At 41.5% G+C, this 27219-nt stretch overlaps 3 protein-coding genes across 7 annotated transcripts in view; all 3 read right to left on the reverse strand.

Moving 5' to 3' along the window:
* The window catches only part of ANKAR (ankyrin and armadillo repeat containing), a 54905-nt gene extending 44329 nt beyond the window's left edge, over window positions 1-10576 (reverse strand). The window contains exons 1-3 of one of the 3 annotated variants that reach the window (XM_025273478.2): window positions 10322-10573; window positions 7383-8018; window positions 973-1410 (exon numbers count right to left, since the gene is read on the reverse strand). In XM_025273478.2, coding sequence (XP_025129263.1) covers window positions 973-1410; window positions 7383-7983 — 1039 coding nt within the window. In that variant the 5' untranslated portion in view covers window positions 7984-8018; window positions 10322-10573. Of the gene's footprint in view, window positions 1-972; window positions 1411-7382; window positions 8019-10321 lie in introns of all 3 variants that reach the window. The other 2 variants (XM_025273502.2, XM_025273495.2) reach the window with 2 other exon arrangements.
* A 5504-nt stretch (window positions 10577-16080) lies between these two features.
* ASNSD1 (asparagine synthetase domain containing 1) lies at window positions 16081-21632 on the reverse strand. The gene is made up of 3 exons (XM_025273514.2): window positions 20172-21632; window positions 19725-19906; window positions 16081-16422 (listed from the first exon to the last, which is right to left on the reverse strand). The coding sequence occupies exons 1-3, from the start codon at window positions 21630-21632 to the stop codon at window positions 16149-16151; spliced, it is 1917 nt and encodes a 638-aa protein (XP_025129299.2). The 3' UTR covers window positions 16081-16148.
* ASDURF (ASNSD1 upstream open reading frame) lies at window positions 19807-25501 on the reverse strand. Of its 3 annotated transcripts, none has more exons than XM_044932574.1 (5): window positions 25287-25500; window positions 23417-23470; window positions 22343-22418; window positions 21612-21724; window positions 19807-19906 (listed from the first exon to the last, which is right to left on the reverse strand). In XM_044932574.1, the coding sequence occupies exons 1-4, from the start codon at window positions 25374-25376 to the stop codon at window positions 21654-21656; spliced, it is 291 nt and encodes a 96-aa protein (XP_044788509.1). In that variant the 5' UTR covers window positions 25377-25500; the 3' UTR covers window positions 19807-19906; window positions 21612-21653. The 3 variants fall into 3 exon arrangements, with proteins under 3 accessions (XP_044788509.1, XP_044788511.1, XP_025129307.1); XM_044932576.1 differs by lacking the exon at window positions 19807-19906 and adding an exon at window positions 20551-20724 and having other exon boundaries at window positions 25287-25501; XM_025273522.2 differs by lacking the exon at window positions 19807-19906 and having other exon boundaries at window positions 21435-21724; window positions 25287-25496.
* Between the last annotated feature and the right edge of the window lie 1718 nt (window positions 25502-27219).

Genomic DNA, 27219 nt, shown 5'->3' on the forward strand with positions numbered 1-27219 from the left:
TCTCACCACATGGAAATTAATTATTAACATTTAGTCATATTTGTTTCCAATAATTTAAGTAGTAAGTCATTACAGGTACAGCTAACATCCTCTAAAGAGCTCATTAGTTCCATACACAAGACACTGCCCCCGCCCGCATCCCTGGACACGATTGTCATGAGTTCATTGTTAAATAGTTTACAGGTATGGATTATAAGCTTCACTATCATAATTCTCATGACACAAATTTTATTAAATGATTTGCAAAATTTCTACTGAAAATCTGCCATCTGAATAGAAAACCTGCTATAAATAAGCCTATATGTTTAAGCACCAATGAAAATACGCAATTTGTGTGCTAATCTGGGTGGGAGGAATAGTTTTCTCTGTATTCCTGTCAAATTCCATATAAACATGACCCTATTTCAGCTCCCTCTACTCTTTTGTTATAGGACCAATTACTAAAGCTTTTAGTATATTTTCATCTTTTTTTTCAGAAATGTAAGACCATTCATGATCTTTTACTGCTCCATATTAATCTGGGTCAATTTCTAATTTTCCTGAAAAACACAATAGGGATGTTGAGCAGAAGTGCACTGAATTTTTCCTGTGCATGAGCTATGATATAGCGTCATACTGTCATGGACATAACATATCTCAGAAATCATTTTGTTTTTCAATAATCCTCATACTTGATAAAGATATGTACCTTGCCTTGTACTATGTGAATATACCAGGCATTTTTAATTACTTTGGAGACATCACATTTTGTTTTGTATTTATTTATATTTTAACTGAAGGAATTGCAGATTGCTTTTTTGTAATTGCTTTACAGAATTTTGTTGTGTTCTGTCAAACCTTAACATGTTTTTCATTTTTAACATGCTATAGCTTGGTTATATGCTTGGATCCACATACTATAAACAGAATTGAGTTTAAACATAAATTCAATATATATCTACATTTTAAATATAATTTTGGCAATACTCTTACCTGAAAAAGGCTGAAGCAGACCACTTAAATATGGAACTTTCATCTTCTTTTTTAAGCTCAGTAGAAATGGAGTCAGAAAACATATTAATTTTAGGTATCCTATCCCTTTCCTGATTTCTTTTTTCTTCTCCAAGTGTTTTTGAATAATCTTTTTTTGAAGATATAACCTTTGATGTAATCTCTGGTAGGTACAAATATCAAGATTATCCTGATTACATTTTATAGCATTAGTAAGCCAATAGGCTGTTTCAAATATAAAAACATTTTCACACTGTTGAACTTGTGTGGTGCTGAATGTCATCTTTAGTAGGATATATTCTGCGTATTTCATAAATACAGCTTTCTCTTCAGGGCTATTGGGATTATATGTTGGATCTTCATTCATGTCTTCATCATAGATTCCATCGAAGTCTGGATCCTTTGTAATATCAATCAAACCTTCACGGTAAAAAAGAAAACTTTAAGATTGTGAAATTTTCATACTTGACTTCTGGATAAATAGATTGAATACAGTTTCATCTCAAAATTCTACCAAAATGACAGCAAAGGAATAATGAAATACCACTGAAACTGTCAAAGAAGAAAAGCAGACAGATACATGATAACTAAGCAGAGTAAAGAAAGAGAGAAGCTGGTGGAATTAAAAAGAATTGATTTTCATTCTCTTTGAAGGAATAATACAGCACCATGGAAACATAATAACATGTCTCATCTTTAATCAAAGAAAATATGGAAGAACAAAAGAGAAATGTGATCTTCCTTTAAGCAAAGAATCCGCTTCTTACTTGGGCATAAAGTATATTTGCTTATTCAGTTCCTATAATACACATTTCTTCTCCTTGCTGATAACAGAAGCTAAATATATACAATAAATAACTTTCCTACTAACTAATCATAATGAAACAAGAATTAAAACTTAGTTTTACTCTATACTATAAATGACAAATTAATTACATTTTCTTTCCATTTATAATGAAATTGTCATTTTCTTGTTGTCAAATTGTCTTTTTTAAGACAATTTGTCTTAAAGTTGTCTTTTTTAAGGCAACTTTAAAATAGGCTTGAGACAATGGCTTAGAATCATAAAATATGACTTGGTAGAAAATATGGTGCTTGTGTGTAAGATACGAGCCTTACAGTGTAAATAATACATCAGTGTGCTTCCCCACTTTCTTTTTCCTTTTCTTCTTCCTCAAATCTACATATTTAAAAAGCAAGAATAGGCTTGGATTTTTAAGATGACCACTAGGATTCATATCCCTTTTGCAAAAGACTAAGATAAATTATTGAGATGAAGAAGAAACTGAAATGTTTCTGACAGTTAAAATAGATCTAAATACAAGCTAGAGCATTGCTGATTCCTCTAAAACTTTGTGGCTTGGGTGGATGGGAGTCAAAATGCAGCGAGTCAGTTCTCACCCCAGAGAGGCAGAAAGGCGGAGATATTGGAAGAAGAGGGAATGAAGAGCTCCACAGCCCCTTCCACTTCTCGGACGCCAGACTCACTGCCCCCTCAAAGCAGGAGACAGAAGGAAACAGACCAGTCAGAAAGATAATGGCATCTGGGGAGAGGCCCCCCAGCGATTTACTAAAGGAAATCAGTCCTGAATATTCATCAGAAGGACTGATGCTGAAGCTGAAACTCCAATACTTTGGCCACCTGATGTGAAGAGCTGACTCGTTGGAAAAGACCCTGATGCTGGGAAAGATTGAAGGCAGGAGCAGAAGGGGATGACAGAGGATGAGATGGTTGGATGGCATCACTGACTCAACGGACATGGGTTTGGGTGGACTCTGGGAGTTGGTGATGGACAGGGAGGCCTGGCGTGCTGCAATCCATGGGGGTCTCAAAGAGTCAGACATGACTGAGCGACTGAACTAAAATGAATAAATATCTTTACTTGAATGTCCTAGAGGCACTCCCAAACAAAATCCATTTTTCCTCTCCCCCCAAATTTGCTTTTATTTCATTCCTTATCATAGTTAAAAGCACTATTTATCCATTAATTCCTCAAACTAAAAGGGCTTCCCTTGTGGCTCAACTGGTGAAGAGTCTACCTGCAATGCAGGAGACCTGAGTTCGATCCCTGGGTTGGGAAGATCCCCTGGAGAAGGGAAAGGCTACCCACTCCAGTATTCTGGCCTAGAGAATTTCATGGACTATATAGTCCATGGGGTCGCAAAGAGCCGGACACGACTGAGCGACTGAACTGTGCTGAACTGAAGCACTGTAGGGGGCTTCCTGGTGGCTCAGTGGCTTGGTGGATAAGAATCCGCCTGCCAATGCAGGAGACTCAGGTTCGATCCCTGTGTCAGGAAGATCTTGGAAAATTCCATGGAAGAGGAGCCTGGCGGGTCCACGGGGTTGAAGAGTTGGACACAACTCAGTGACTAAATAACAACAAAGCACTGCAGGTGTAGTGAGAATTTAAAGACAAAAAAAGACACATTTCTGTGCTCTCAAGTTCTCAACCACAGAAAATCTATTAAGGAAGACAGAGATGAAGCCAACAATTCCAATAAAAAGTGGTACAACGTGCACAGAGGAGGTGGCGTCTGAATCAAGCACTCAAAAATGAGCAGCAATAACCTGGGAAGGAATGCAGAAGAGTCGGGTGAGGGAAAGAGCATTCCAGACAAAGGTCAAGGAATAAAAAAATAACCATTTCACTCTACCAGCTTTGGGTATTAAATAAGGTCCTCAGATCAAGGGACCTGCCCTAATTAGTATCTTTCTCAGCAAACTGGAGAGTAGGACCAGATTTTTGGCGTGCTGCATTCTCCTCTACTGTTGCTACTGTTTTCCTAAGGGTGGTGTTTCCTGGTGGTTTTGTGCTGTGCAGAGCTCTTAGAGAGCTGAACTTGAACTTGTCCTCATTGATTCACAAAAGTCTTCCTTCTCCCCAATATTGTTGGCTTCCTGCAGAGTTCCTTGGAAATCCGTTTTAGCACAGTTTTTAAGACAATCACATGGTCAGTTGCAAGGTTTGAACCCAGACTCACAGTCAAGAGAGGAGGTGCTCTTTCTCCAACCATGAAAGATGAAATAGCAAGTCTTCCCAGCCTCTTGCGGCTATACAGCAACAACTACCAGAACTAAACTGGGAGCATGGGGCTAAAGCCAAATTGCCATGAGTCACACTCTATATCAGACACCTTGTGTTCCCTGGCAATCTATATTTCACTCTGGCTCTTATTGCATGGACCAGCTCCACACAGATATAACCTGACCACACCTTGCCTCAGATGCACCATCTGGCCCTTACTTTTGCCCTGGGGTTTCTCTTCACTACTGTGTTGGACTCCTGATGGAATCCAATCAGCCACTCTGATGGATGAACAAATCTGCACACAGAGTTAACTCCCATGTAATCTTTGACCAATGCAGGAGAGGAGCCAGGGAATACATGTTCCCCTCCTCCATCCCTCAGGCTGACAATCCTGAAGTATATTCTGTGTGACTCCCAGAGTCCCAGCCAAACCGTAACTAATTATCTAAGTGGTGAAAGCTCAGCAGCGTATCCTTGGGTTGATGATTCCTCCTTTTCTATGCATTTCCTGTCCCTTGGAGTCATTTTCCATAAACTGCCCTGACTTAAGTCCTCATTTCAGACCCTAATTTGGGGGGCAACCTAGGCTAGTCCACTTTGCACTGGTATGCTGGTACCTAACCCTGTACATCCTTAAGCATGCAGCATAAAAGCTCCCTCTCCTAAGGGTCCAGGTGCCTTTCCCGCAATCTGATGCTTGGCCCTGCAGGATTTCACGGGATGCTCCTGATGTGGTGGCTGATGGGAACCTGTACCAATCCCTGCTGTCTCGCTGAGGTTCGCCCCTGCAGACTGTGCCAGCACTCTGGTGTCTGCGTCCTTTACCATCGTTTGCACTATACCGTCGTTACAGTGCCTGGGGCATGCTGATGCTGCCAGGTCTTCAGCAGACTCCTGAACAGTGCGAGGGAGAAGAAAATCTCTATCCACATAAGAGGCACTTCTTTGACTTCTCGGCAGCCAATATTACAAAGTGCTTTGGTGTAACACAGTATTTCTCCCAAGGCACATGGTTGTAGAGTGACAGGATTTGCACGATTTCTAGCCTCATTCATTTTCAGTGAAAAGGGATCATAAGCAGAGAGAGCAGTCAGAAGGCGGTTGCAGTATGTCAGGCTAGAGAAAAGGATGTTCTGTATCAGGGTGCTGTAGCTGAGATGAACCAAAGTGGATGATTTTGAGATAGTTTAAAGGGAGGATCATAATAGTCAAGGCATGAATTCTCATCCAGGAAAGAAGAATTAAGTAGAAATATCCAGGACTGATATTTAGCTATATACCAATATGGCTACATTGTTAAAATACTGAAACCTTTGATATTGTTTGGTAAACTGAACTGCTCTAGCCCTGAGCTCTTTGAATGCCACCCTCCTGGGGGACAGTCTAGAAAGCTTCATGATCCAGCAAAGGGTACATATGGCAAGCGGGAGGCCTCTGAGATCTTGTTCCAGCATTATTACTGATGCCCATTCTAGCTGGCCAGTGCTTATGATTAATTCTGAATATCATCCCTGAAAATGTAAACAATGGAAGACAGACAACTTCAGTCTCTGGGTGCTCCCCAGCTCTACCCACAACTTGATTAGAATGTTTCCATGTGGCTCTGATCCCCTCAACCAGGAGCACCCCTGTGAGGGAATCCTCATAGAGAGTGGCCTCAGATGTGACCGACAGCTGGATTCAATAGACCAGAAGCTGGGCTGCGAAGTTGCTTGATATAGTTGATTTTATCATCGACTAGGCGGGAGCCCTCTGTCCTTAGATATAAAACAGGGCATGTGCTCCCTCCTGCCCTGCTAATGTCTCTTCCTACGACTGATGCTCTCACGCGATGGCCCAGAGGCTCTTGGGACTTTTACATATGAATGGCTGAATCCTCCATGTGCGCCTCTAACTCTCATCACGCTCCAGAATTTGACTTCTATAATGGAAGTTTCCACCTGGGTACCTACCTAGTTTCTACCTAGAATCTAAAGAGGGGTCATTGTTTCTTTACCAGTGAGTCTGTCATGTCTGGCCTGTGCTTTGCTTGACACATGCCAGCTTGGAATGCTGGTTCTTTAGTCCCACCTCTTCTCCAACGAGGGCCTCAAAATGATTTTTGTGAAAACAGAAAAAAGGCAAAAACCCAATTTTTGTTGGGATTGTCAAAGCTCTAACATTGTCAAAAGCTGCATCCACTCCTGCTGATCCTTCATACCCTCCATGGAGCTCAGATCTTCACAGAGCTCCTGTCACCTTCTCGATCAAGGGCAGCAAATCATGAAACCTAGGTTTCCAGACATGTCTTGGTCAATGCAAGCAGGCAGAAACATCATCTGACTTGTGCCATGCTCCTTATAGCCTTCCAGTGACTAGTTAGTAGATCACTAGACAATTTCCAGGATAGAAGAGTCATTGACTACTAAAATTATATCCTAGTTTAGTTGTATTTTATGTGACCTGAACTAGCCTTGAAGGTCCTAAACTACCAGAAATGATAGAACTTCTGTGTGAATGCTAACAAAAGTTTTTAAGATTTTGACCATGCCATATTCTCGTCAACAATGTATCTATAGGATGACAAAATATCAGTACCCTTTAAGAGAGAACTACCAGACCAGTCAAGGGAATGCAGAAATTAATGGAATTTACTAGCTACTACTGGCAGTCTTTTGCATCACTTCACTCTAATCATCCCAAGATCTGAACAACAAGAAGAGATTTTTAGGTTCCAGTTATGGCTATGATTTTTTAGTAGCCAGTGACCCTTCAGTCCTAGGAGCAGAGGATATAAGCACCTATCCAGTGGCATTCGTGCTGATTCCAGCAACATCACAGACTAATTCTCCCCCAGAGGAGGAGAATTTCTGCCTAAACTCACTACTCTTGGACTCTCCTCTGAACAGAAGTTGATGACCTTACATTGAAATGAGTCAGATTACCAGACATAGTCAGATTACCAGACAAATGACTCTATTACCGGACATAGAGGTACCATCTCCAAGAGATGGTATTGCTTGCTGGCACACAAAAAGCTTCAGAACCTGAAAAACACCTGGATACCCAACCCATAGCAGGTGGGTCAGGCTGCCTTGTTGTCCTCAAGCAAATCTTATTCACATACATTTGACCTTCACAGCAGTCTAGCCACAGATGTAGTAAAAAGCAAATGAACACTTCTGTGGTTCGGGTTCTAACCAAGATTCAAAAGGTGACATTGAAAAAAAAAAGATTAATTATTGAAAAGATAGATTCTTTGGAATTAAAAAAAAATCTCTTTTTAGAAATGTGGCTAAAATAAAACCAAATCACATATAAATTACTTTTAATTTCTAAAAAAGGATTCTAATAAAAATAAAACACGTTAAATTCTCTTACCTGCTGAACTAAACTCTGCAAATATATCTCTGTTTGTTTGAGGCTTCCCATCTGGATTAATGTCCATGATGGTACGCCACAATTCAGAAAATCTAGCTCGTTTTTCTTTGGGCATATATATTCCATGCCATAGTGCTTTCAACATATAGTCAATATTGATCAGAATTTGCCCAATTCTGGTATCAAAATAAGCTGGGGGTAATTGACAAGAAGAACTCTGATCGTAATTAGCTTCTAAACTGATTGAAGGAATTTGATTTAAGCAATAAATTCCAACAGCCAATTCTCTTATGATCTGATGGACTTCTCTATAGTCTAAGAGGGCAGTAGGGTCCGCAGGAGTCAGTAGGATTGCAGTGGAGAAGCCTACGTTATTCATTTGACTCATAATTCCACACGGCATGTCTAGTTGAGAGCGAACATCTTCTTTGGCAGACAACCAGCTAACTGGTGCAGTAGTTAGCAACTCTTGTACTTCAGTCCGATCATATTTTTCAAAAAAAGCAGAAGCATTTCTCTGTACAGCTAAATTTTCCAGGTAAGTTTCTTCATCTTGATTTTGATCAAATCTAGGTGCTCCTTTTTTGGGCAATCTTAACATTTCTAATTAATTCTAGTGTGTCCTTTTTGAAGTTTCTGCAATGAAATGAAAAAGAAAAGACAAGCAATAAAATTTATCATGGCAGTGAAGCTGAATTTCTCAAGAAATAAATCTATACCTTTCATCTTTATGGTTAATTGTTTCATGGTCAACCATTACATAATTGACATACATTATGTTAGTTTCAGGTGTACAACATAGTAATTTGATACTTGTATATATTTTGAAATGATCACCACAAAAAATCAAGTTAACATCTGTTACCATACATAGTTACAGAATTTTTTTTATGGGAACTTTTAAGATTTACTCTTAGCAATATTCAGATATGCAATATGTTATTATTAACTATAAACATTTATTTATTTTTGGCTGCTCTGGGTCTTTGTTGCTGCAAGGGCTTTCTCTAGTTGTGACGAGTGGGGGCTAATCTTTGTTGCAATATACGGGCTTCTCAATTGCGGTGGCTTCTCTTGTTGCAGAGCACAGGCTGTAGGTGCACGGGCTTCAGACGTTGCAGCTCACCAGCCCTAGAGTGTGGGCTCAGCATTTGTGGCACAGGGACTCAGTTGCATGTGGAATCTTCCCGGACAAGGCACTGAACCTGTGTCTCCTACACTGGCAGGTGGATTCTTATCCACTGTGCCACCAGGGAAGTCCTGGTATTATTAACTATCGTTGCCATGCTATACATTACTTCCCCATGACTTATTTATTTTATAACTGAAGTTTGTACCTTTTGACTCCCTTCACCCATTTTGCCCACCTCATCCTCTGCCTCTGGCAACCATCAAACTGTTCTCTGTATCTATGCTCGGGTTTGTTTTTTGTTTGTTTTGAGATTCCACATTAAGCAAGATCATATAGTATTTGTCTTTCTCTGTCAGACTTATTTCACCTAGTATAATGCCTTGAAGGGCCATCTGTGTTGCCACAAATGGCAAGATTTCATTCCTTTTTATGGCTAAACAATATTTCATTGTGTATGTGTAAATAAATGTTCCACTTTCTTTATCCATTAATCTATCAATAGGTTGTTTTTATGTCTTGGCTGTTGTAAATAATGCTGTAATAAATATGGAGGTCTGTATATCTTTTGGAGTTAGTGTTTTCATTTTCATTGAATAAATACACATAAGTGGAATTACTGGATGATATGGTAGTTCTATGGGCTTCCCTGGTGGCTTAGACAGTAAAGAATTTGCCTGCAGTGTTGGAGACCTGGCTTTGATCCCTGGGTCGGGAAGATCCCCTGGAGAAGGGAATGGCAACCCACTCCAGTACTCTTGTCTGGAGAATTTCATGGACAGAGGAGCCTGCTGGTGGACAGTCCATGTGGTCACAAAGAGTCAGACACGACTGAGCAACTAACACTTTCATAGTAGTTCTAATATATTTTTCAGGCTTAAACTAATTGCAGCATAAGAAAGTTGAAATCTGAGTTAAAATTGTAGAACTTTTAACATTAATCATAATATGCTTTTCAAAAGAGGTAAAAAGATATGAAGAAGTATATCAAAAAGAAACAAGTTTATATATAAGAAGATACTGCTGCTGCTGCTGCTGCTAAGTCGCTTCAGTTGTGTCTGACTCTTAGAGACCCCATGGACTGCAGCCTACCAGGCTCCTCTGTCCATGGGATTTTCCAGGCAAGAGTACGGGATTGGGGTGCCATTGCCTTCTCCATAAGAAGATACTGCTGCATACCTATTCTTTTGTTGTTGTTGTAGAGGCATTTTCACAAGGTCAATTTTTTCAGGGTTTTTGTTTTGTTTTGTTTTTAAAGCAAGAAAACAAACACTTGCTTTAAAAAAAAAAAAAGTGAAGACAAGAAATACTTCCTTAACGTTGTATCTCTGTTCAATAGAAATGGGATTCTGTGCAGTGCCTCTCTATTTCTGGAAATAATAACCTAACTACTATTTACTGAGCATCTATTTACCCAGCTCTTTATACACAAAAATTTTCATTTAACTGGCCTCTCTCTACAGCGATGCTCAAAATCTAGGCTGTGTTGAAATCACCCGGGGCTTGTTCCGGCAGACTGCTAGATCCTACTCTAGAGATTCTGAGTAGGGTAGGAGTCGGGCCAGAGGATTTCCATTTCTGAAAAAGTTAGATGCTGCTGGTTCTGGCAGGATACTTGGAGAACCCCGTTCCGCGACAGGCGTTGGAAGCCCAACTCCACAGAGGCAGAAACCAGGCTAGAACAGAGGATGGGCCGGAGGTTTCACACATTCAGAATCAGAATAAACTGATTCCTCAAGTCCATCGTCAAGTCCAAGCCCTGTGCCCACACAGACACGGGAAAAGGGAAAGGACAGGAAAAGGAAGACACCTGTTCTGAGCTGACAGTGTCCAGAACAAGGAAACGTCATCCACACCGCTCCCAGAGTACTGCCGGGGTTAGGGACAGCAGTCTTCTCCAAGGGTCTCTAGCCTGGACCCGAATTCACCATCTGGAACCCCGAGTGACCGAGGGCGAGGGGAGGACTGGGCGGGACTCTCCTGAGCAGAGGCCTGGGAGGCCCGCTTCCCCCGCGGGGTCCTGGGAGCCCTGGGCCTCGCCTGCGGTCCTGCCACCTGCGCGGGGAGCAGCCGTTGGTCCTCGGGCTTGGGGCCGCCGGCCGGGCGCCTCCGCGAGAGGGCGCTCCTATACACCCGTGGGTGGGGCCTCGCTCGGAGGCCGTGGGAGCCCATCCCGGCTAAGATTCTCCCTCACCACCACCCCTCGCCCCACCCCTTTAGAACTCAATGTGGACTTGGACTTGCGAAGTCAAGTGGGCCTTAGGAAGCATCACTACGAACAAAGCTAGCGGAAGTGATGGAATTCCAGCAGAGCTATTTCAAATCCTAAAAGATGATGCTGTGAAAGTGCTGCACTCAATATGCCAGCAAATTTGGAAAACTCAGCAGTGGCCACAGGACTGGAAAAGATCAGTTTTCATTCTAATCCCAAAGAAAGGCAATGCCAAAGAATGTTCAAACTACTGCACAATTGCACTCATCTCACATGGTAGCAAAGTAATGCTCAAAATTCTCCAAGCGAGGCTTCACCAGTATGTGAACTGTGAGTTCAAGCTGGATTTAGAAAAGGCAGAGGAACCAGAGATCAAATTGCCAACATCCATTGGATCATAGAAAAAGCAAGAGAGTTCCAGAAAAAAACATCTGCTTTATTGACTACACCAAAGACTTTGTGTGGATCATAACAAACTGTGGACAGTTCTTAAAGAGTTGGGAATACCAGACCACGTTACCTGCCTCCTGAGAAATCTGTATGCAGGTCAAGAAGCAACAGTTAGAATCAGACATGAAACAACAGGCTGGTTCTAAATAGGGAAAGGAGTATGTCAAGGCTGTATATTATCACCCTGTTTATTTAACTTCTATGCAGAGTACATCATGTCAAACGCTGGGCTGGATGAAGCACAAGCTGGAATCAAGATTGCTGGGAGAAATATCAATAACCTCAGATATGCAGATGACACCACCCTTATGGCAGAAAGTGAAGAGGAACCAGAGAGCCTCTTGATGAAAGTGAAAGAGGAGAGTGAGAAAGTTGGCTTAAAACTCAACATTCAAAAAATGAAGATCATGGCATCTGGTCCCATCACTTCATGGCAAATAGATGGGGAAACAGTGGAAACAGTGACAGACTTTGTTTCCCTGGGCTACAAAAATCACTGCAGATGGTGACTGCAGCCATGAAATGAAAAGATGCTTGCTCCTTGGAATAAAGCTATGACAAATCTAGACACCATATTAAAAAGCAGAGACATTACTTTGCCAACAAAGATCCGTCTAGTCAAAGCTATGGTTTTTCTACTAGTCATGTATGGATGTGAGAGTTGTACCATAAAGAAAGCTGAGCACCAAAGAATTGATGCTTTTTAACTGTGGTGTTGGAGAGTCCCTTGGCTTGCAAGGAGATCCAACCAGTCAATCCTAAAGGAAATCAGTCCTGAATAGTCATTGAAAGGACTGATGCTGAAGCTGAATCTCCAATACTTTGGCCACCTGATGCGAAGAGCTAACTCATTGGAAAAGACCCTGATACTGGGAAAGATTGAAGGCAGGAGGAGAAGGGGATGACAGAGGATGAGACGGTTGGTTGGCATCACCGATTTGGAGTGGACATGAGTTTGAGCAAGTTCCAGGAGTTGGTGATGGACAGGGAAGCCTGGCATGCTTGCGACCATGGGGTCGCAAAAAGCCGGACACGACTGAGCAGCTAAGCACACAACACACAGCACGGTGCTCAGAGCCCAAGTCCAGTTCAGTTCAGTTGCTGAGTCATGCGTGTCTGACTCTTTGTGACTCCATGGACTGTAGCCTGTCAGGCTCCTCTGTCCATGGAATTCTCTAGGCAAGAATCATGGAGTGGGTTGCCATGCCCTCCTCCAGGGGATATTCCCAACACAGGGATTGAACCCAGGTCTTCCTCATTGCAGGTAGATCCTTTACCATATGAGCCACCAGGGAAGCCCAAGAATACTGGGGTGGGTAGCCTATTCCTTTTCCAGGGGATTTTCCCAACCTAGGAATCTAACCTGGAGAAGGCAATGGCACTCCACTCCAGTACTCTTGCCTGGAGAATCCCAGGGATGGGCGAGCCTGGTGGGCTGCCGTCTATGGGGTCGCACAGAGTCGGACATGACTGAAGCGACTTAGCAGCAGCAGTAGCAGCAGCAGGAATCTAACCTGGGTCTCCTGCATTGTAGGTGGATTCTTCACCAGGTAAGCCACCATCTCTATCATTTCTTACTTTGACAATTTGTCTCCAAGGAAGCACAGAAGCATAGGTGGCGTGGGCAAGGCGCCAGGCTGAGGTAGTCCTGAATTGGAATCCCTCCGCTACCATCATTCTTTTCTTCAATAAACACTTAGAGAACGCTGGTTATGAGCTAGGCACTGGAGACCCTGGAAAAGGCAGACGTAAAGCCCCAAGGTTAGTTCCTCCAGTAAGCATACAGCTGTATTTAAACAATGCCATCAATGTATGATGTGATAACAGATGTGAAGGAATGCTAACTAAGACCAGGGCTGGGAAAGGCTGCCCTGAGGAAGTGATCTTTTAAGCTGAGCCTGATAAAGATCTATCCACGCAGAGAGTTGGAGAAGTAGCTTTCCGAGGATAGGGAACAACAGGGGACGAGCAACTGAGCTGAGAAAAAAGTTGAATTTTTGAGCAATGGAACAAAACTCTGTATGGACAACAAGAAAGATGTGGACACAAAAATATGATGAGGAGGTAGGTGAGGGCTAGACTACACAGGCTGTTTAAAGATTTTGAACTTTATTCCAAGAGTCTGGGATCAATTTGTGGCAGTAGAGGGTAGGTACAGGCTTGAGTAGGGGCATTTGAGAAGTAAGGAGAGACGATTGGTAACAGATTGAGTAGTGGGAGAGTTTTAAAAGGTGGTGGTCATATAGCGACACCTAAGTTTGTCAGACATGCAGGATCAGGGCAAGATTAAGAGTTCAGTTTTACCTGTGAGAGAACCAAGCAGAGATGTCAGATGTGCTTTAGATACAAAGGTGAAGTCATTCAGTCGTGTCTGACTCTTTGTGACCCCGTGGACTGTAGCCCACCAGGCTCCTCTGTCCATGGGATTCTCCAGGCAAGAATACTGGAGTGGGTTGCCATTTCCTTCTCCAGGGGATCTTCCTGACCCAGGGATTGAACCCAAGTCTCCTGCATTGCGGGCAGAGGCTTTTACCTCTGAGCAACCAGGGAAGCTCAAAGGTCTGAGTTAAAAGCAGCAGCTTGGGTTAGATGAATACACTCGGGCTGGCTTAGGGTAAATGAAGCCAGGGAAATGGCTGGAATCACCATGAAAGAGAATAGAGACTTGGGAACCCAGGATGGAGACCTGAGGGATTTAATTATTTAAAGGTCATGTGGAGAGGGTGGAGGCAGGAAAGAATACCAACAGCGAGCAGCCAGGAGAGCAGAAAGCCAAGTCTGGTCATAGAAGCCAAGAGAAGAGACTGGCCAACTTCACTGGATGCTGCTCTAGGTCAAGGGAGATGAGAACCCAAACTTTTCACTGAATTTAGCAACAGAGCGGGTTTTGGTGGGAGAAGGAAATGGTAACCCACTACAGTGTTCTTGCCTGGGGTCCCATGGAGGGAGGAGCCTGGTAGGCTGCTGTCTCTGGGGTTGCACAGAGTCGGACACGACTGAAGTGACGTAGCACGCATCCATGCACTGGAGAAGGAAATGGCAACCCACTCCCGTGTTCTTGCCTGGAGAATCCAGGGACGGGGGAGCCTGGTGGGCTGCACAGAGTCTGTGGGGTCGCACAGAGTCGGACGTGCTGAAGAGACTTGGCAGCAGCAGCAGCAGCAGGGTTTTGGTTAACTGTTTGAAGGTAAAATTTCTCTTGGTCCAACCATGTTATTATTCTAGCTGCTGTGGTGGTAGTATTAGTAAATTTGTTATTGCTTTCCCAGGGCAAGGGATGTTAAATCGCTGTCTTCTTTAGGAGTTGCATGTTTGCACTTATGAAGTATGAGTAATGTAAATTTCTCTACCTAAAAGGTTTTGTTCAGGTACCCAGATGGTTTATGTGGGATCTTGGGAAAGACTTTTGCTTTGTTTGAAGGATTAAAAGAATTTCATTCCAGTTTATGGGATTAAGTATCAAAAAAGTTGTTAAAAATCTGGCCCTCTGGGGACAGAACAAAAACCAAAAAAACAAAACAAAACAAAAAACACGAAAAACATGCACACAGAGTATCCTGCCAGAACAAGTGAACTAGAGATTCCCTTTAGAGACTCAGTTGATTAAATTAATACACGTAAAATTCAGACTAGTGCCTGGCATGTCTTTAGTATTGAACTATATTGTTATAAAAACCATTACATTCAACTCTGGGGTGCAGGGCAAACCTCAAGTTTATCTACTCCCATTAGGAGCATCAATTTAGTGCTCAGGACAAGTCATCCAGTTGAAAGCTATTCAGGTAATATCTAAATCTGGTTTGAACACTGCATTTGACGGGAAATTCAGGGCATGTGAAAATCTTTGGACACATGCTTGTGGTAAGTTGCTTCAGTTGTGTCCAACTCTGTGTGACTCTCTGGACTGTAGCCCACCAGGCTCCTCTGTCCATGGAGATTCTCCAGGCAAGAATACTGGAGTGGGTTGCCATGCCTTCCTCCAGAGGATCTTCCTGACAGGGATCGAACTCACGTCTCTTATGTCTCCTGCATTGGCAGGCAGGTTCTTTACCATTAGAGCCAGCTGGAAAGCCCCGATACAAGCCTGCTAGTATCCTTTCTTTCCCACTATACTTAGGAGAACCACAGTATGTCCAGACCGAGAAAGGGTGTCAGCCCTAAACGGGGATGGATGCCAAATGTGACCTTGGTATCATGGTCACAAATAAATACTGTGGGTGGACGTCTGGTTGGAGTGAACTTCAGCAAATAGGTGAAAAGGCTGAAAGGGGGAAGGTGAATGGGAGGCAAGAGATGGAAGATGAGGGACCAGGAATATGCATTTTAAATTGGTATATACTAGAACATTTTAAATACATTTCTAATAGCAAGAAGGGAGAAAGGATGGGTACACACACAGGTAAGTTAGGACTTCTGGTGTCAGAAAACCAAGTAGTTCTTGGCTTGATTTTCTCTGTGAAAATCAGGTCATGAGCTGACAACGGGAAAATAGAGGGACGTTAGAGATTTGTGGGAAAGGAGAATATTCAAAATAGTCTTCAAACGTTCTGGGAGCAGGGCAGTGAGCTGTCTAAAGAGATGTACCACACATCAATCAGGAGTGTGAACCTCAGAAACCTTAGTTCTCTCGTCTGTTAAATAATGACAACAAATTGAGTTACTAGTATTTCTGGATGTAGCTACCATGAAGAGAGTCCATAAAAGCTGCCTTTTTTTCAGTGTTACTGGTGGGACACAACCATGTAAGAGTTCAAAACAATATTAATATCACAGTTTAAAATATCCAGGTTGTTCTTTCAAGTGTAATCTCTTTCTCTGGAGTATCAATTTGATTAAACTGGCTGCACTACTCTACAAAGTTACATAAAAATTCATGTAATGAACTTTAAAAACACTTTATGCAATAATAAAGCAGCAGAGTATTTTATTTTTTTTAAAACCACCATTCAGTAAATGTCATTACACTATGAAACATCTAGTTTTCAACAGAAAGGTTTTCTAAGGAGATGATCTGGAGCCTTCCACATTTATCAGACGCCTTTTCATTATTCTTTTCCATTTTTGCAATTCTGGATCCAAACTGCATGGCCCGCTTTGGCAGAAGAGCAGAGGCTGTTAGACCAAGTTCCACTGCTGCAAGACGCAAAATCAGTTTTTCACCAATTCCACGGGGTAAAGTCAAGTTTGCCTTTTCCCAGACTGGTAGGGAATTTAGAAAGGAGACAACATTTTCATCCAAGAAAGGAAATCTAAAATAAAAAGTATAACCACTATTAAAAAAAGTTATCTCTTGTTATTAGTTTGTATTTTATTCAATATGTTAAAATTTAAGGTATAATTATTGAGGGCACAATTTTTCAAAATTAAAAATATTCTAGTTACTTATACAACTTTACAGCTAAAAATTATTTCACAACACTTGTCTAATTTTAATACACATTCTAAAATGTAAAAAATTTTTCCCTCAATAAATAAACAAATTAAGCCCATGATGTCAAGAAATAATTTTAAATTGTTTCATAAGGTATCTTCAGGAATGCCTTGAAAACAAGCATGGTTTTGAGTTAATGATTCAACCTGGGTCTGCTCTTTACATGTCTAAAGAAACTGAACTTAAGGAATACAACTCTCTGCTCTTTCAATCGCTCAGTCGTGTCCGACTCCTTGCAAATCCATGAATCGCAGCACGCCAGGCCTCCCTGTGCATCACCAACTCCCGGAGTTCACTCAAACTCACGTCCATCCAGTCGGTGATGCCATCAGCCATCTCATCCTCTGTCATCCCCTTCTCCTCCTGCCCCCAATCCCTCCCCTCCTGCCCCCAATCCCTCCCAGCATCAGGGTCTTTTCCAATGAGTCAACTCTTCGCATGAGGTGGCCAAAGTACTGGAGTTTCAGCTTTAGCATCAGTTCTTCCAAAGAACACCAGGACTGATCTCCTTTAGAATGGACTGGCTGGATCTCCTTGCAGTCCAAGGGACTCTCAAGAAGTCATCTTGGGACTTCAAGGGACTCAAGAGTCTTCTCCAACACCAGTTAAAAAGTATCAATTCTTCGGCGCTCAGCTTTCTTCACAGTCCAACTCTCACATCCATACATGATCACTGGAAAAACCATAGCCTCGACCAGATGGACCTTTGTTGGCAAAGTAAAGTCTCTGCTTTTGAATATGCTGTCTAGGTTGGTCATAACTCCTTCCAAGGAGTAAGCATCTTTTAATTTCATGGCTGCAATCACCATCTGCAATGATTTTGGAGCCCAAAAAAATAAAGTCTGACACTGTTTCCACTGTTTCCCCATCTATTTCCCATGAAGTGATGGGACCATATGCCATGATCTTCGTTTTCTGAATGCTGAGCTTTAAGCCAACATTTTCACTTCGCTCTTTAGGCTCCCCTAATTTCCTATCAAATTCTGTTCTTTTTTTGTTTGTTTAAAATACTCTAATCCCTCCCCCATCTGCAATTACACTAGTGTTTTACATTTTACTTTAGCTTAAGCAGAGAGATCGGAAAGGGTAAAGGCATTCTTTAAACAGAATATTTTATAAAAATGAATTGTGAAAGCAAATTTAAATGAGAAACTAATTAATAGAGTATGGTTAATAAGTATGCCAAAATCCATAATAAACTGGTTTAGATCTAGCCACTATAGTGGTATTTGTTCAATGACAATTCTGCATTAGCTATTTTAAACATTCTTCATATTCATTTTTACCCATGGGTATCATATGGAAGGTGGTCCCTTTAGAATTAACTGCTTTTACTGATTGAAATAAATTTCCTTTTCTCTAACTTAGCTGAAATGGGCTAAATATTTTTATCTGTCATATACAGATACACATCAAAAGGAAAACATTTTACACACTTTGTACTGTGGTGTTACTTCTTTATGATAAAATTTTGAAAATTATGTTAATTTTACACGTCAGAACTGGCAACACAGGAATAACAGAGACAAGAAACAATGATGTCTCAGACGTGGTATATTACGATGTTCCAACTCCCACAAAGCTCATCTGGACTCCTTGCATGCTTGTACCCCTGCAATAAAACTACCACTTAATAAGTTAACCTACTTGAATAAACTTCTGCTTTTTATAATTAAACGACACATCTTTTTCCTTAATGCTTCAAAAAGTTGTATTCAAGCATTTGTTTACTATCATCAGAAATGTGTTTAGGTAAACACAAACCCCTAAGATTAAAAAAGAATATACACATGTAAGTGCCTTGATGTCTACAACTTAAGAGAACCTGGAATGTTTATGACTAAATTGTGTTCAAAACACCTATGACAGAGGGGACTCCAGTACCGGAACCACCGTTTAAATCAGTATGGATCTTGTTTTATTGTGCTTCACTGAGACTGCTTTTTTTTTTTTCTTAACAAACTAAAAGTTTGTGGCAACCCTGTGATGAGCCAAGCCTATCAGTGATACCATTTTTCCAACAGCATTTGCTCACTTCATGTTTCTGTGTGACGTTTTTGGAAATGCTTCCCTATTTCAAATTTTTCTTGTTATATCTGTTGGGCTTCCCTTGTGGCTCAGTGGTAAAGAATCTGCCTGCCAGTACAGGAGACTTGGGTTCAATCCCTGGGTCGGGAAGATCCCTGGAGAAGAAATGGTGGCAACCCACTCCATTATTGTTGCCTGAGAAATCCCAATGACAGAGGAGCCTGGTGAGCGACTACGGGGTTGCAGAAAGAGTTGGACATGACTTAGTGACTAAACAACAACAAAAACAAGAACAATTATATTTGTTATGGTGATATGTGATAACATAAATAATCTTTGATGTTATCTCTGAGATTGCTTTTTGTTTTGTATTTTTGAATTAAGGTATATATATAAAAATTTAGACAAATGTATGTTTATTTATGTCTAAATACATAAATACATATTTTAAATACCAAATACATATATATTTTAAATACTAGATACGTATTTTAAATACTAAATACATAAATACACATTTATGTCTAAATATAGCAAACATAAAAGTATGCTACTGCATACTCAATATACTATAGCATAGTATAAAGATAGTTTTTATATGCACTGGAAAACCAAAAAATTCATTTGACTTGCTTTGTTGCAATGGTCTGGAACTGAGAATGCAGGATTTCCAAGTATGCCTGTACATACAAGAAATGTCTACAAAGTCAGGCTCTGTAACACTGGAGGAGGAAGCTTGGGAAGAAAGCAAACATTTGAAACAAAACAGAGCCCTTGAAATACCTCCCCTCAGTATTTCACTACCTCAAGTTTTACAGTCTTTCACTGTAGCCTTTAATCACGTCACTGTATCACCTTTGAAAATTATTGTAAAGCCATTTCTTGGAGAATGAGTTCTGGAAAAACTGTTCCTCTGGTTCCTCTCCAGCACTGCTTCTGACTAACTCTAATACAAAGCCCAGATACTGCTGCTACTGTTACTCACTGGAACAAGTATCCAAAGAAAAAGGAACCTATAAGTCTCCTTTTTAGGTTCAGTCTACTGCTTTTACAAAATTATCGAACAACTCTGCAACAGACAACAAGAATTACCTTGCTTCTTTTCCATGATCACTGATAACTCTATCATCACGACCAAGATTTCTAGAAGAAATTCGGCCCAGTTCCATTTTGATTTCCTTATTCAGTCCTTCCAGCCCATGGGCCAGGAAGCGGACCCGATGACGAGAATAACCTGCAAGCTGCTCATCTGCACCAATTCCAGTAAGAACTACCTACAAAGGTTGAAAGAAATCTATGTAAGAATATTAACCTACCATGCAATAAGGAAAATAAAAGCTTAAAAAAATAATAACCCCAAAGATAACATTTTCAGAAAAAATCCACACGGCAAAGTCTTCAGATAGTGAAATATGCCCAATTTTTACAAAGTCATATACTTTGTGTTGTAGTTTAAAAGACGCTATATTCTTGCAACTTGCGTTAGAAGCTTTAAGGGTCAAAATTAGGTCTCAGAAATCCTGAGCAGCCGTGTCATACCTTTGCACTGCTCTGATACGGCTGTGCTGCATCCTGGGTCACTAACCAGCCAGCTCCTCGGGAAGCAAACCAGACTGCACAGCCAATACTATCATCCAGGACTGTATCCAAGGGCTGGATTAAGTGCGATATTCGAGTTCTTCTTAATCTTTGCAGTTCTTCTAGAGAAACATTAATTTCAACAAAATTCCAAATCCGCAAAGGGTTAGCAGCTTGCAGTTCCTTCAGTCCCACTCTTCCTGTGACTCGATCTGGCACATTGAATTGTTCACCAGGGCTGGCGGCCGTAGCAGCAGCACTTTTGGAGAATTCTTCAGAGGGCATTTCACAATGATTTTTCTGTTTTCTCCCTTTTTTGTTAAAATTAACCGGTATAGTCTTTTCTTTAGTCATGAAAGCCACATTAAGAAGATCAATTGGTTCATCTAAAGGAACATGATGGTCAGCAAGGGCTGCGATGACCATGGAATCAATCCCTCCAGAAAACAGAACTGCGACATTTGCTTTCCTGTTACGAGTTTTCAAAACTTCACTTGGTGCCAGGTGTTCATCCCTAGGTAAACACAAGACACGTCTCTTGACTGCGGTGCTCAGGACACCAATGAACTGCTGAACTACTTCCTTCATGTGTCCCTCTGTAAGAAAGACCCGAAGGGTCTCTCTTGTCAGCGGACTCCTGGAAATGCTGCTGCAATGGGTCTCAAATGCAGCTTGTGGCAACGCCATATTTAAAGGGACAACAGGTTCTTTAAGATACAGTTTGGCTTCATTTGCTGCCACCAAGACAAATGTTGGCAAGTCTGCTGAAATCTCAGTCAGGCTATTATTAACACATTCTCTGATATCATCCCCCGAACTGTATTTCCAAGGATACAACTTTAAAACAACAGATTGGGAAGTGGAAACAGACTTGAGATCAATTCTGAAAATTCCAGATGCTGGAACTTCCTGCCACTGATCAGCCACTCCAGATGCTTGGGTGCCAACTGAAGAGAGGCAGAAACTCTTGCCCAAGTTACTAAAATGCCAAAGCAAGCTACGACGACCAAAAAAGTCCCGACCAAACCATAAAGAATGGCTAGATGCTTGATAATATATAAAAGACCAAGGACCTTGGACTTTTGAGAAGAGCGACAAAATATCAGATTCATTCTTACAAGAGGAAAGATAATGAAATATGATTTGAGTATCATTCTCTTCGGCTTCAACCTTGATCCCACTAAAGACTTCTCCATTCCACAGGAATACATTGCCTCTTTCATCTTCCACAGGCTGGGCAGTCAACAGACCTCTTAAGTGAAGGACATGGCCAGAGAATAAACACTGGTAGTTAACAGTGGACCTTAACAACTGTTTACTACTATCGGGCCCCCGTCGTTTAAGATTACACAGTAAATCCTCTTTCAAATCTCTGCTAAAATGCTCAACAGAAAAGCTTACTGCACAACAAATGCCACACATTGCTATGAAAAATCAAGTTGGCTATTTCTTGATTTTGGTCTTCTCTGAGTTTTCTATTTCTTGATATTCTTTCCTCAGCTCATCCAATATATCTGTGGGAGAGGGGAGAAGACACAGTAAAGAATAAAAATTCTTGAAGCTTTACCTAGCAATTCAAAAGGCAAAACAAGCTATTTTCCCAAGATTGAACCACATATGCACTGTGCTAGTTTAAATAATAATTTACAACAGACTTCTGATGAAGAATGTTTATTATTTAGGGATCTAGTTTCTGTTGTTAAATGCTTATTTTGACCCAGGCATTGGGCTATGCACAGTTTAAATACATATCATTTTATTTAAATTCCGTAAGACTTGGCAGGCTCGAAGTGATTCACTCAAAATCAAAAAGGCAGAAATTGGTAGAATAATATTTCATACCTATATCTGTCTAAAATTCCAAAGCTTACATTAATTATTGTGGCTTTCTAACACATAGTTCTTAAATTTGATTTTATTGTTACTGTTAACTCACCATTGGAAGGCTAATTTGAAAAAAACCAAACCATTCCACTAATTTTATTAACTGGTATACCACCATCCAATCTTTAGATATATATATTTATACATTCAGCTGTAGACAGTATAATTTAGGCACCATCATGAATTTCCACAGAAAGCCCACAAAAGAATTTCTTTTTGTTTCTGTATAATGTACCAAAAAAACTTACTTTTGCTTTGAGAAAGCATTTCTGTTCGGTCTGCAAGAAAGAATATGTTGCTGTTCTGTTGCTGCCTATATACTTTCTGCAAAACATAATTTAGGCTAGTATCATGATTTGATCTAACAGGTAGATGTCAAAACTCTGAACCCTATTACTGCTTACTATTGAACTTTAGTAACATGTTCAGAACAATACCTTGGCGAATAAAGATAAACAAAGAACTCACCCATTATCCAACTATCTAGAAACTGCTACCATTAACACTGAGGTAAAAATATACTTAATACCATTTTTCTTCAGTAATATTATAGTTTATCTGGTCATTTAGATGTTGCCAACTTTTCACTATTATAAATCAAGCCTGTGATGAATGTCTTTGTACCTAAATTTCTGTGGACTCCATGATACTTTCCTAATGTATCAATTCCTATAAACAGGAATCAAACTGGATTTGCTGGATCAAAATATTACACAGCTTTAAGACTTTGATACATTTTGCCCATTTGCCTTATACAAAGTTTGTTATCAACTGTACCTTAACTGCTATTACTCCACATAGGAGAACTGTCTAACCTGTCTGTTATCCAGTAATCTTTAAAAGCTTTAAAGGGCTCAAATCATTTCTTAACTTTAAAATACAATGTCTGGCAGTATAATGACACACTAAGCAGAAGCTTGCTTATCTACGAATACGTTAATGAAAATGGAGTTAAATAACCACGTTAAGGATTTGGAAGCTTGGAGTAAAAACCTGAGGAGGTAGGGAGAGGAAGCGGTAGCATTTATCTTTTTTAAAAAATAAGCAAACAAAAAATCCACATTCACCTGTATAGCTTCTTCTCTTCTCAATAGATTCAAAGTTTACTTATGTCAAGAGAATACACCAAATTCAAGTCCAAAATAAATACCATTATTGACTACAGCTCCAGGATAACAGTACAATTAGTATCATTTGATTCACAGGTAATATCAATTGCATATGTTGGGGAAAGATTATTAGCAACTATGATTAATACATAGATTTATACAGTTGATATCAAATCCTCCCACATAGTACTCAGAGTAACGCTAATAACTCACCCTGTTCTTCTTCAGGTTAGAAAGTTCATCCACAACAACTTTTTGTTCTTTAATCTATTGAAATAAAGAAAAGTTATTAAATCAGAGATTACCGAAGTATGCTCAACAGAAGCCCTTTAAAGAGAGGATAAGGGACTCTAAGTATTGATTGTCCAAGTGGGCAATTTGGAAATATACAGACTCTTTACAACAGCAGTCTGTGTAGGCATGCAGATGGCAGGAAGCTGAGGGAAAAAACCCTGACCAGACAGACAAAGTGTTAGACGGCCCCTTACACCCAGACAGGGGGCTGGCAACCAACACTCACATTCAGGCAAGAACTACATTACTAAATAAAGTTTATATCTTTTATTTAAAACAGAGAATACGTCAAAAAACAAACAAACAAAAAAAAACACCAAGACCTGAAAGTGATACCAATTTTTCAATGATTTAAATTGTGTCTTAAATTAAAAAAAAACAAAAACAAAAAAACACAAATGGAATGAGGAGTGGGTGACCCTTCCCTCCCAATACCTATGCTTTTCATGATTTACATACTAAATGGTATAGCCAGACTAAGCAAGTAGTAGTTAAGTATCCTACATGGGGGGTAAGTACGTATTAGTCATTCAGTCTTGTCTGACTCTTTTTGACCGCATGGAGTGTAGCCTGCCAGTCTCCTCCGTCCGTGGGATTCTCCAAGCAAGACTAATGGAGTGGGTTGCCATTTCCTTCTCCAATGCATGAAAGTGAAAAGTGAAAGTGAATTCACTTAGTCGTGTCCCACTGGAGTGGGGTGCCACTGCCTTCTCCGTTTTAGGAGCATAGCTCCAGCTAAATGAAGGATAGACGGGAAGAAGGTAACAATGGATAAGGAGAGACCAGTTAGGAAACTTGCAGGAAGGCAATGGCACCCCACTCCAATATTCTTGCCTGGAAACTCCCATGGACCGGGGGGGGGCCTGGTAGGCTGCAGTCCATGGGGTTGCTAAATGTCAGACACGACTGAACGACTTCACTTTCACGCACTGGAGAAGGAAATGGCAATCCACTCCAGTGTTCTTGCCTGGAGAATCCCAGGGACGGGGGAGCCTGGTGGGCTGCCGTCTATGGGGTCACACAGAGTTGGACGCGACTGAAGCGACTTAGCAGCAGCAGCTATGGCAGATGCAAGGGGCGGGTTTAAGATGGTTAAAAGTGTACACAGTGATAAACGGACACCTTACAAAGGGGCCTCAAAAGTGAAACTGATAGAACTTCGTGATGGATGCAAAGACGGGCTCCCAGGTTACTGGCATGGACAACTGCATGGATGATGCTGACATTTTCTGAGACTACAGGCAGCAGATCTAGGGTGGGAGGTAATTTCTAAAAGTTTTAACTAAGAGTACATAGAAAAAAATCCAAACATGATTCTCAAAGACATTAAGCTGAGAGAGACATAAGCTGTGATTTCATCTACATGATGTGCTGGGAAGGATAAAACTGTCCTGATGTAGAGCAGATCAAGAATGGCCAGAGCTTCTGGGCGGGGGAGAGCATGGCTATAAAGGGAGTCTTTCAGGGTCGTGGAACTTGTCTATATTCCAATTGTGGTGGTGGTCACACAAATTTATACACGTGTTAAATATAGAGAAAACGAAAAAGAGCCCAATTTTACTGTATGATACTTTTAAAAATTTGTTAAAATTGATAAAAAAATAAAACCAACTAAACTTCCGCCTTACTGCCATCTGGGTCTAATCGCGGGGTAAGTTTCAAGGTGTCCCTTTAACTGTATCTGTCGCAGCAGGGCAAAATCGAGACTAGACCACGGGCCACCGAGACTCGTCTCCGGCGGTGAGCAGCCGTGTTAGGTGAGGGCCATGTTACCTCGTCCCATACTCACCTTGCTGCTGAGCTCTTCCTTGTGCAGGGTCGAGCTCTCAGCAGGGACGGGCCCAGCGCCGTCCTCGGGTCGCTCACCCCAGCTGGGCATCTCCGCAGAGAAGCAAACACGCAAGGCGCGAGGCCAGGCGGCACTCTCGCAGTTCCGGGTCCACAGCCGCTGCGCGTCTGCGCTCCCAGCGGCCCCAGCCCCTCCCTTTCAATTTCCGGTGAGTCCTATCAATGGCGTCTGCCCGCTCACTGGAACGCCTGCGCAGGCCGGATCTGCGCTAGGAGGACTTGCGCGCGTGCGCACAAGTGATTAGGGTCCTGAACGGACCCTAGCGGATGGGATGTTGAAACGCTCTTTACCCTGTGGCATCTAGTAGACTGTAAGTTATACGCGCCCCCTAGTGGTGAATATAAAGAATAGACGCTAAGTAGAAACACCGCTCAATATTTATTCAGTTCAGTTCAGTCGCTCAGTCGAGTCCGACTCTTTGCGACCCCATTGAATCGCAGCACGCCAGGCCTCCCTGTCCATCACCATCTCCCGGAGTTCACTCAAACTCACGTCCATCGAGTCGGTGATGCCATCCAGCCATCTCATCCTCTGTCGCCCCCTCTTCCTCCTGCCCCCAATCCTACCCAGCATCAGAGTCTTTTCCAATGAGTCAACTCTTTGCATGATGTAGCCAAAGTACTGGAGTTTCAGCCTCAGCACCAGTCCTTCCAAAGAACACCCAGGGCTGATCTCCTTTAGAATGGACAGGTTGGATCTCCTTGCAGTCCAAAGACTCTCAAGAATCTTCTCCAACACCACAGTTCAAAAGCATTAATTCTTCGGCGCTCAGCTGTCTTCACAGTCCAACTCTCACATCCATACATGACCATTGGAAAAACCATAGCCTTGACTAGACGGACCTTTGTTGGAAAAGTCATGTCTCTGCTTTTGAATATGCTATCTAGGTTGGTCATAACTTTCCTTCCAAGGAGTAAGCGTCTTTTAATTTCATGGCTGCAGTCACCATCTGCAGTGATTTTGGAGCCCCCAAAATAAAGTCTGCCACTGTTTCCACTGTTTCCCCATCTATTTCCCATGAAGTGATGGGACCAGATTCCATGATCTTCGTTTTCTGAGTGTTGAGCTTTAAGCCAACTTTTTCACTCTCCTCTTTCACTTTCATCAAGAGGCTTTTTAGTTCCTCTTCACTTTTTGCCATAAAGGTGATGTTATCTGCATATCTGAGGTTATTGATATTTCTCCTGGCAATCTTGATTCCAGCTTGTGCTTCTTCCAGCCCAGTGTTTCTCATGATGTATTCTGCATAGAAGCTAAATAAGCAGGGTGACAATATAGAGCCTTGACGTACTCCTTTTCCTATTTGGAACCAGTCTGTTCCACATCCAGTTCTAACTGTTGCTTCCTGACGTGCATATAGGTTTCTCAAGAGGCAGGTCAGGTGGTCTGGTATTCCCATCTCTTTCAGAATTTTCCACAGTTTATTGTGATCCACACAGTCAAAGGCTTTGGCATAGTCCATAAAGCAGAAATAGATGTTTTTCTGGAACTCTCTTGCTTTTTTGATGATCCATTATCTAGGCAAAAATATCGGCGAAGGCAATGGCACCCCACTCCAGTACTCTTGCCTGGAAAATCCCATGGATGGAGGAGTCTGGTAGGCTACAGTCAATGGGGTTGCTTAGAGTCAAACACGACTGAGTGACTTCCCTTTCACTTTTCACTTGCATGCATTGGAGAAGGAAATGGCAACCCACTCCAGTGTTCTTGCCTGGAGAATCCCAGGGATGGGGAGCCTGGTGGGCTGCTGTCTATGGGGTCGCACAGAGTCGGACACGACTGAAGTGACTTAGCAGCAGCAGCAGCAGCAGCAGCAGGCAAAAATATGGAAGCCAGACACAGATTTAAGAGATATACTTAATGATATATGATA

The sequence above is a fragment of the Bubalus bubalis genome, chromosome 2, assembly GCF_019923935.1.
Source record: "Bubalus bubalis isolate 160015118507 breed Murrah chromosome 2, NDDB_SH_1, whole genome shotgun sequence".
In the NCBI taxonomy this organism is placed as follows: domain Eukaryota; kingdom Metazoa; phylum Chordata; class Mammalia; order Artiodactyla; family Bovidae; genus Bubalus; species Bubalus bubalis.

Coding starts and splice junctions, on each gene's coding strand:
- ASDURF (XM_044932574.1), bottom strand. CDS start 25,376: ATGCCCAGCTGGGGTGAGCGACCCGAGGACGGCGCTGGGCCCGTCCCT. Junction 23,471..25,286: donor AGGAAGAGCTCAGCAGCAAG/GTGAGTATGGGA, acceptor TTATTTCAATAG/ATTAAAGAACAAAAAGTTGT. Junction 22,419..23,416: donor CTAACCTGAAGAAGAACAGG/GTGAGTTATTAG, acceptor TATGTTTTGCAG/AAAGTATATAGGCAGCAACA.
- ASNSD1 (XM_025273514.2), bottom strand. CDS start 21,632: ATGTGTGGCATTTGTTGTGCAGTAAGCTTTTCTGTTGAGCATTTTAGC. Junction 19,907..20,171: donor CGTATCAGAGCAGTGCAAAG/GTATGACACGGC, acceptor CAACCTTTGTAG/GTAGTTCTTACTGGAATTGG. Junction 16,423..19,724: donor GATCATGGAAAAGAAGCAAG/GTAATTCTTGTT, acceptor TTTTTATTTTAG/ATTTCCTTTCTTGGATGAAA.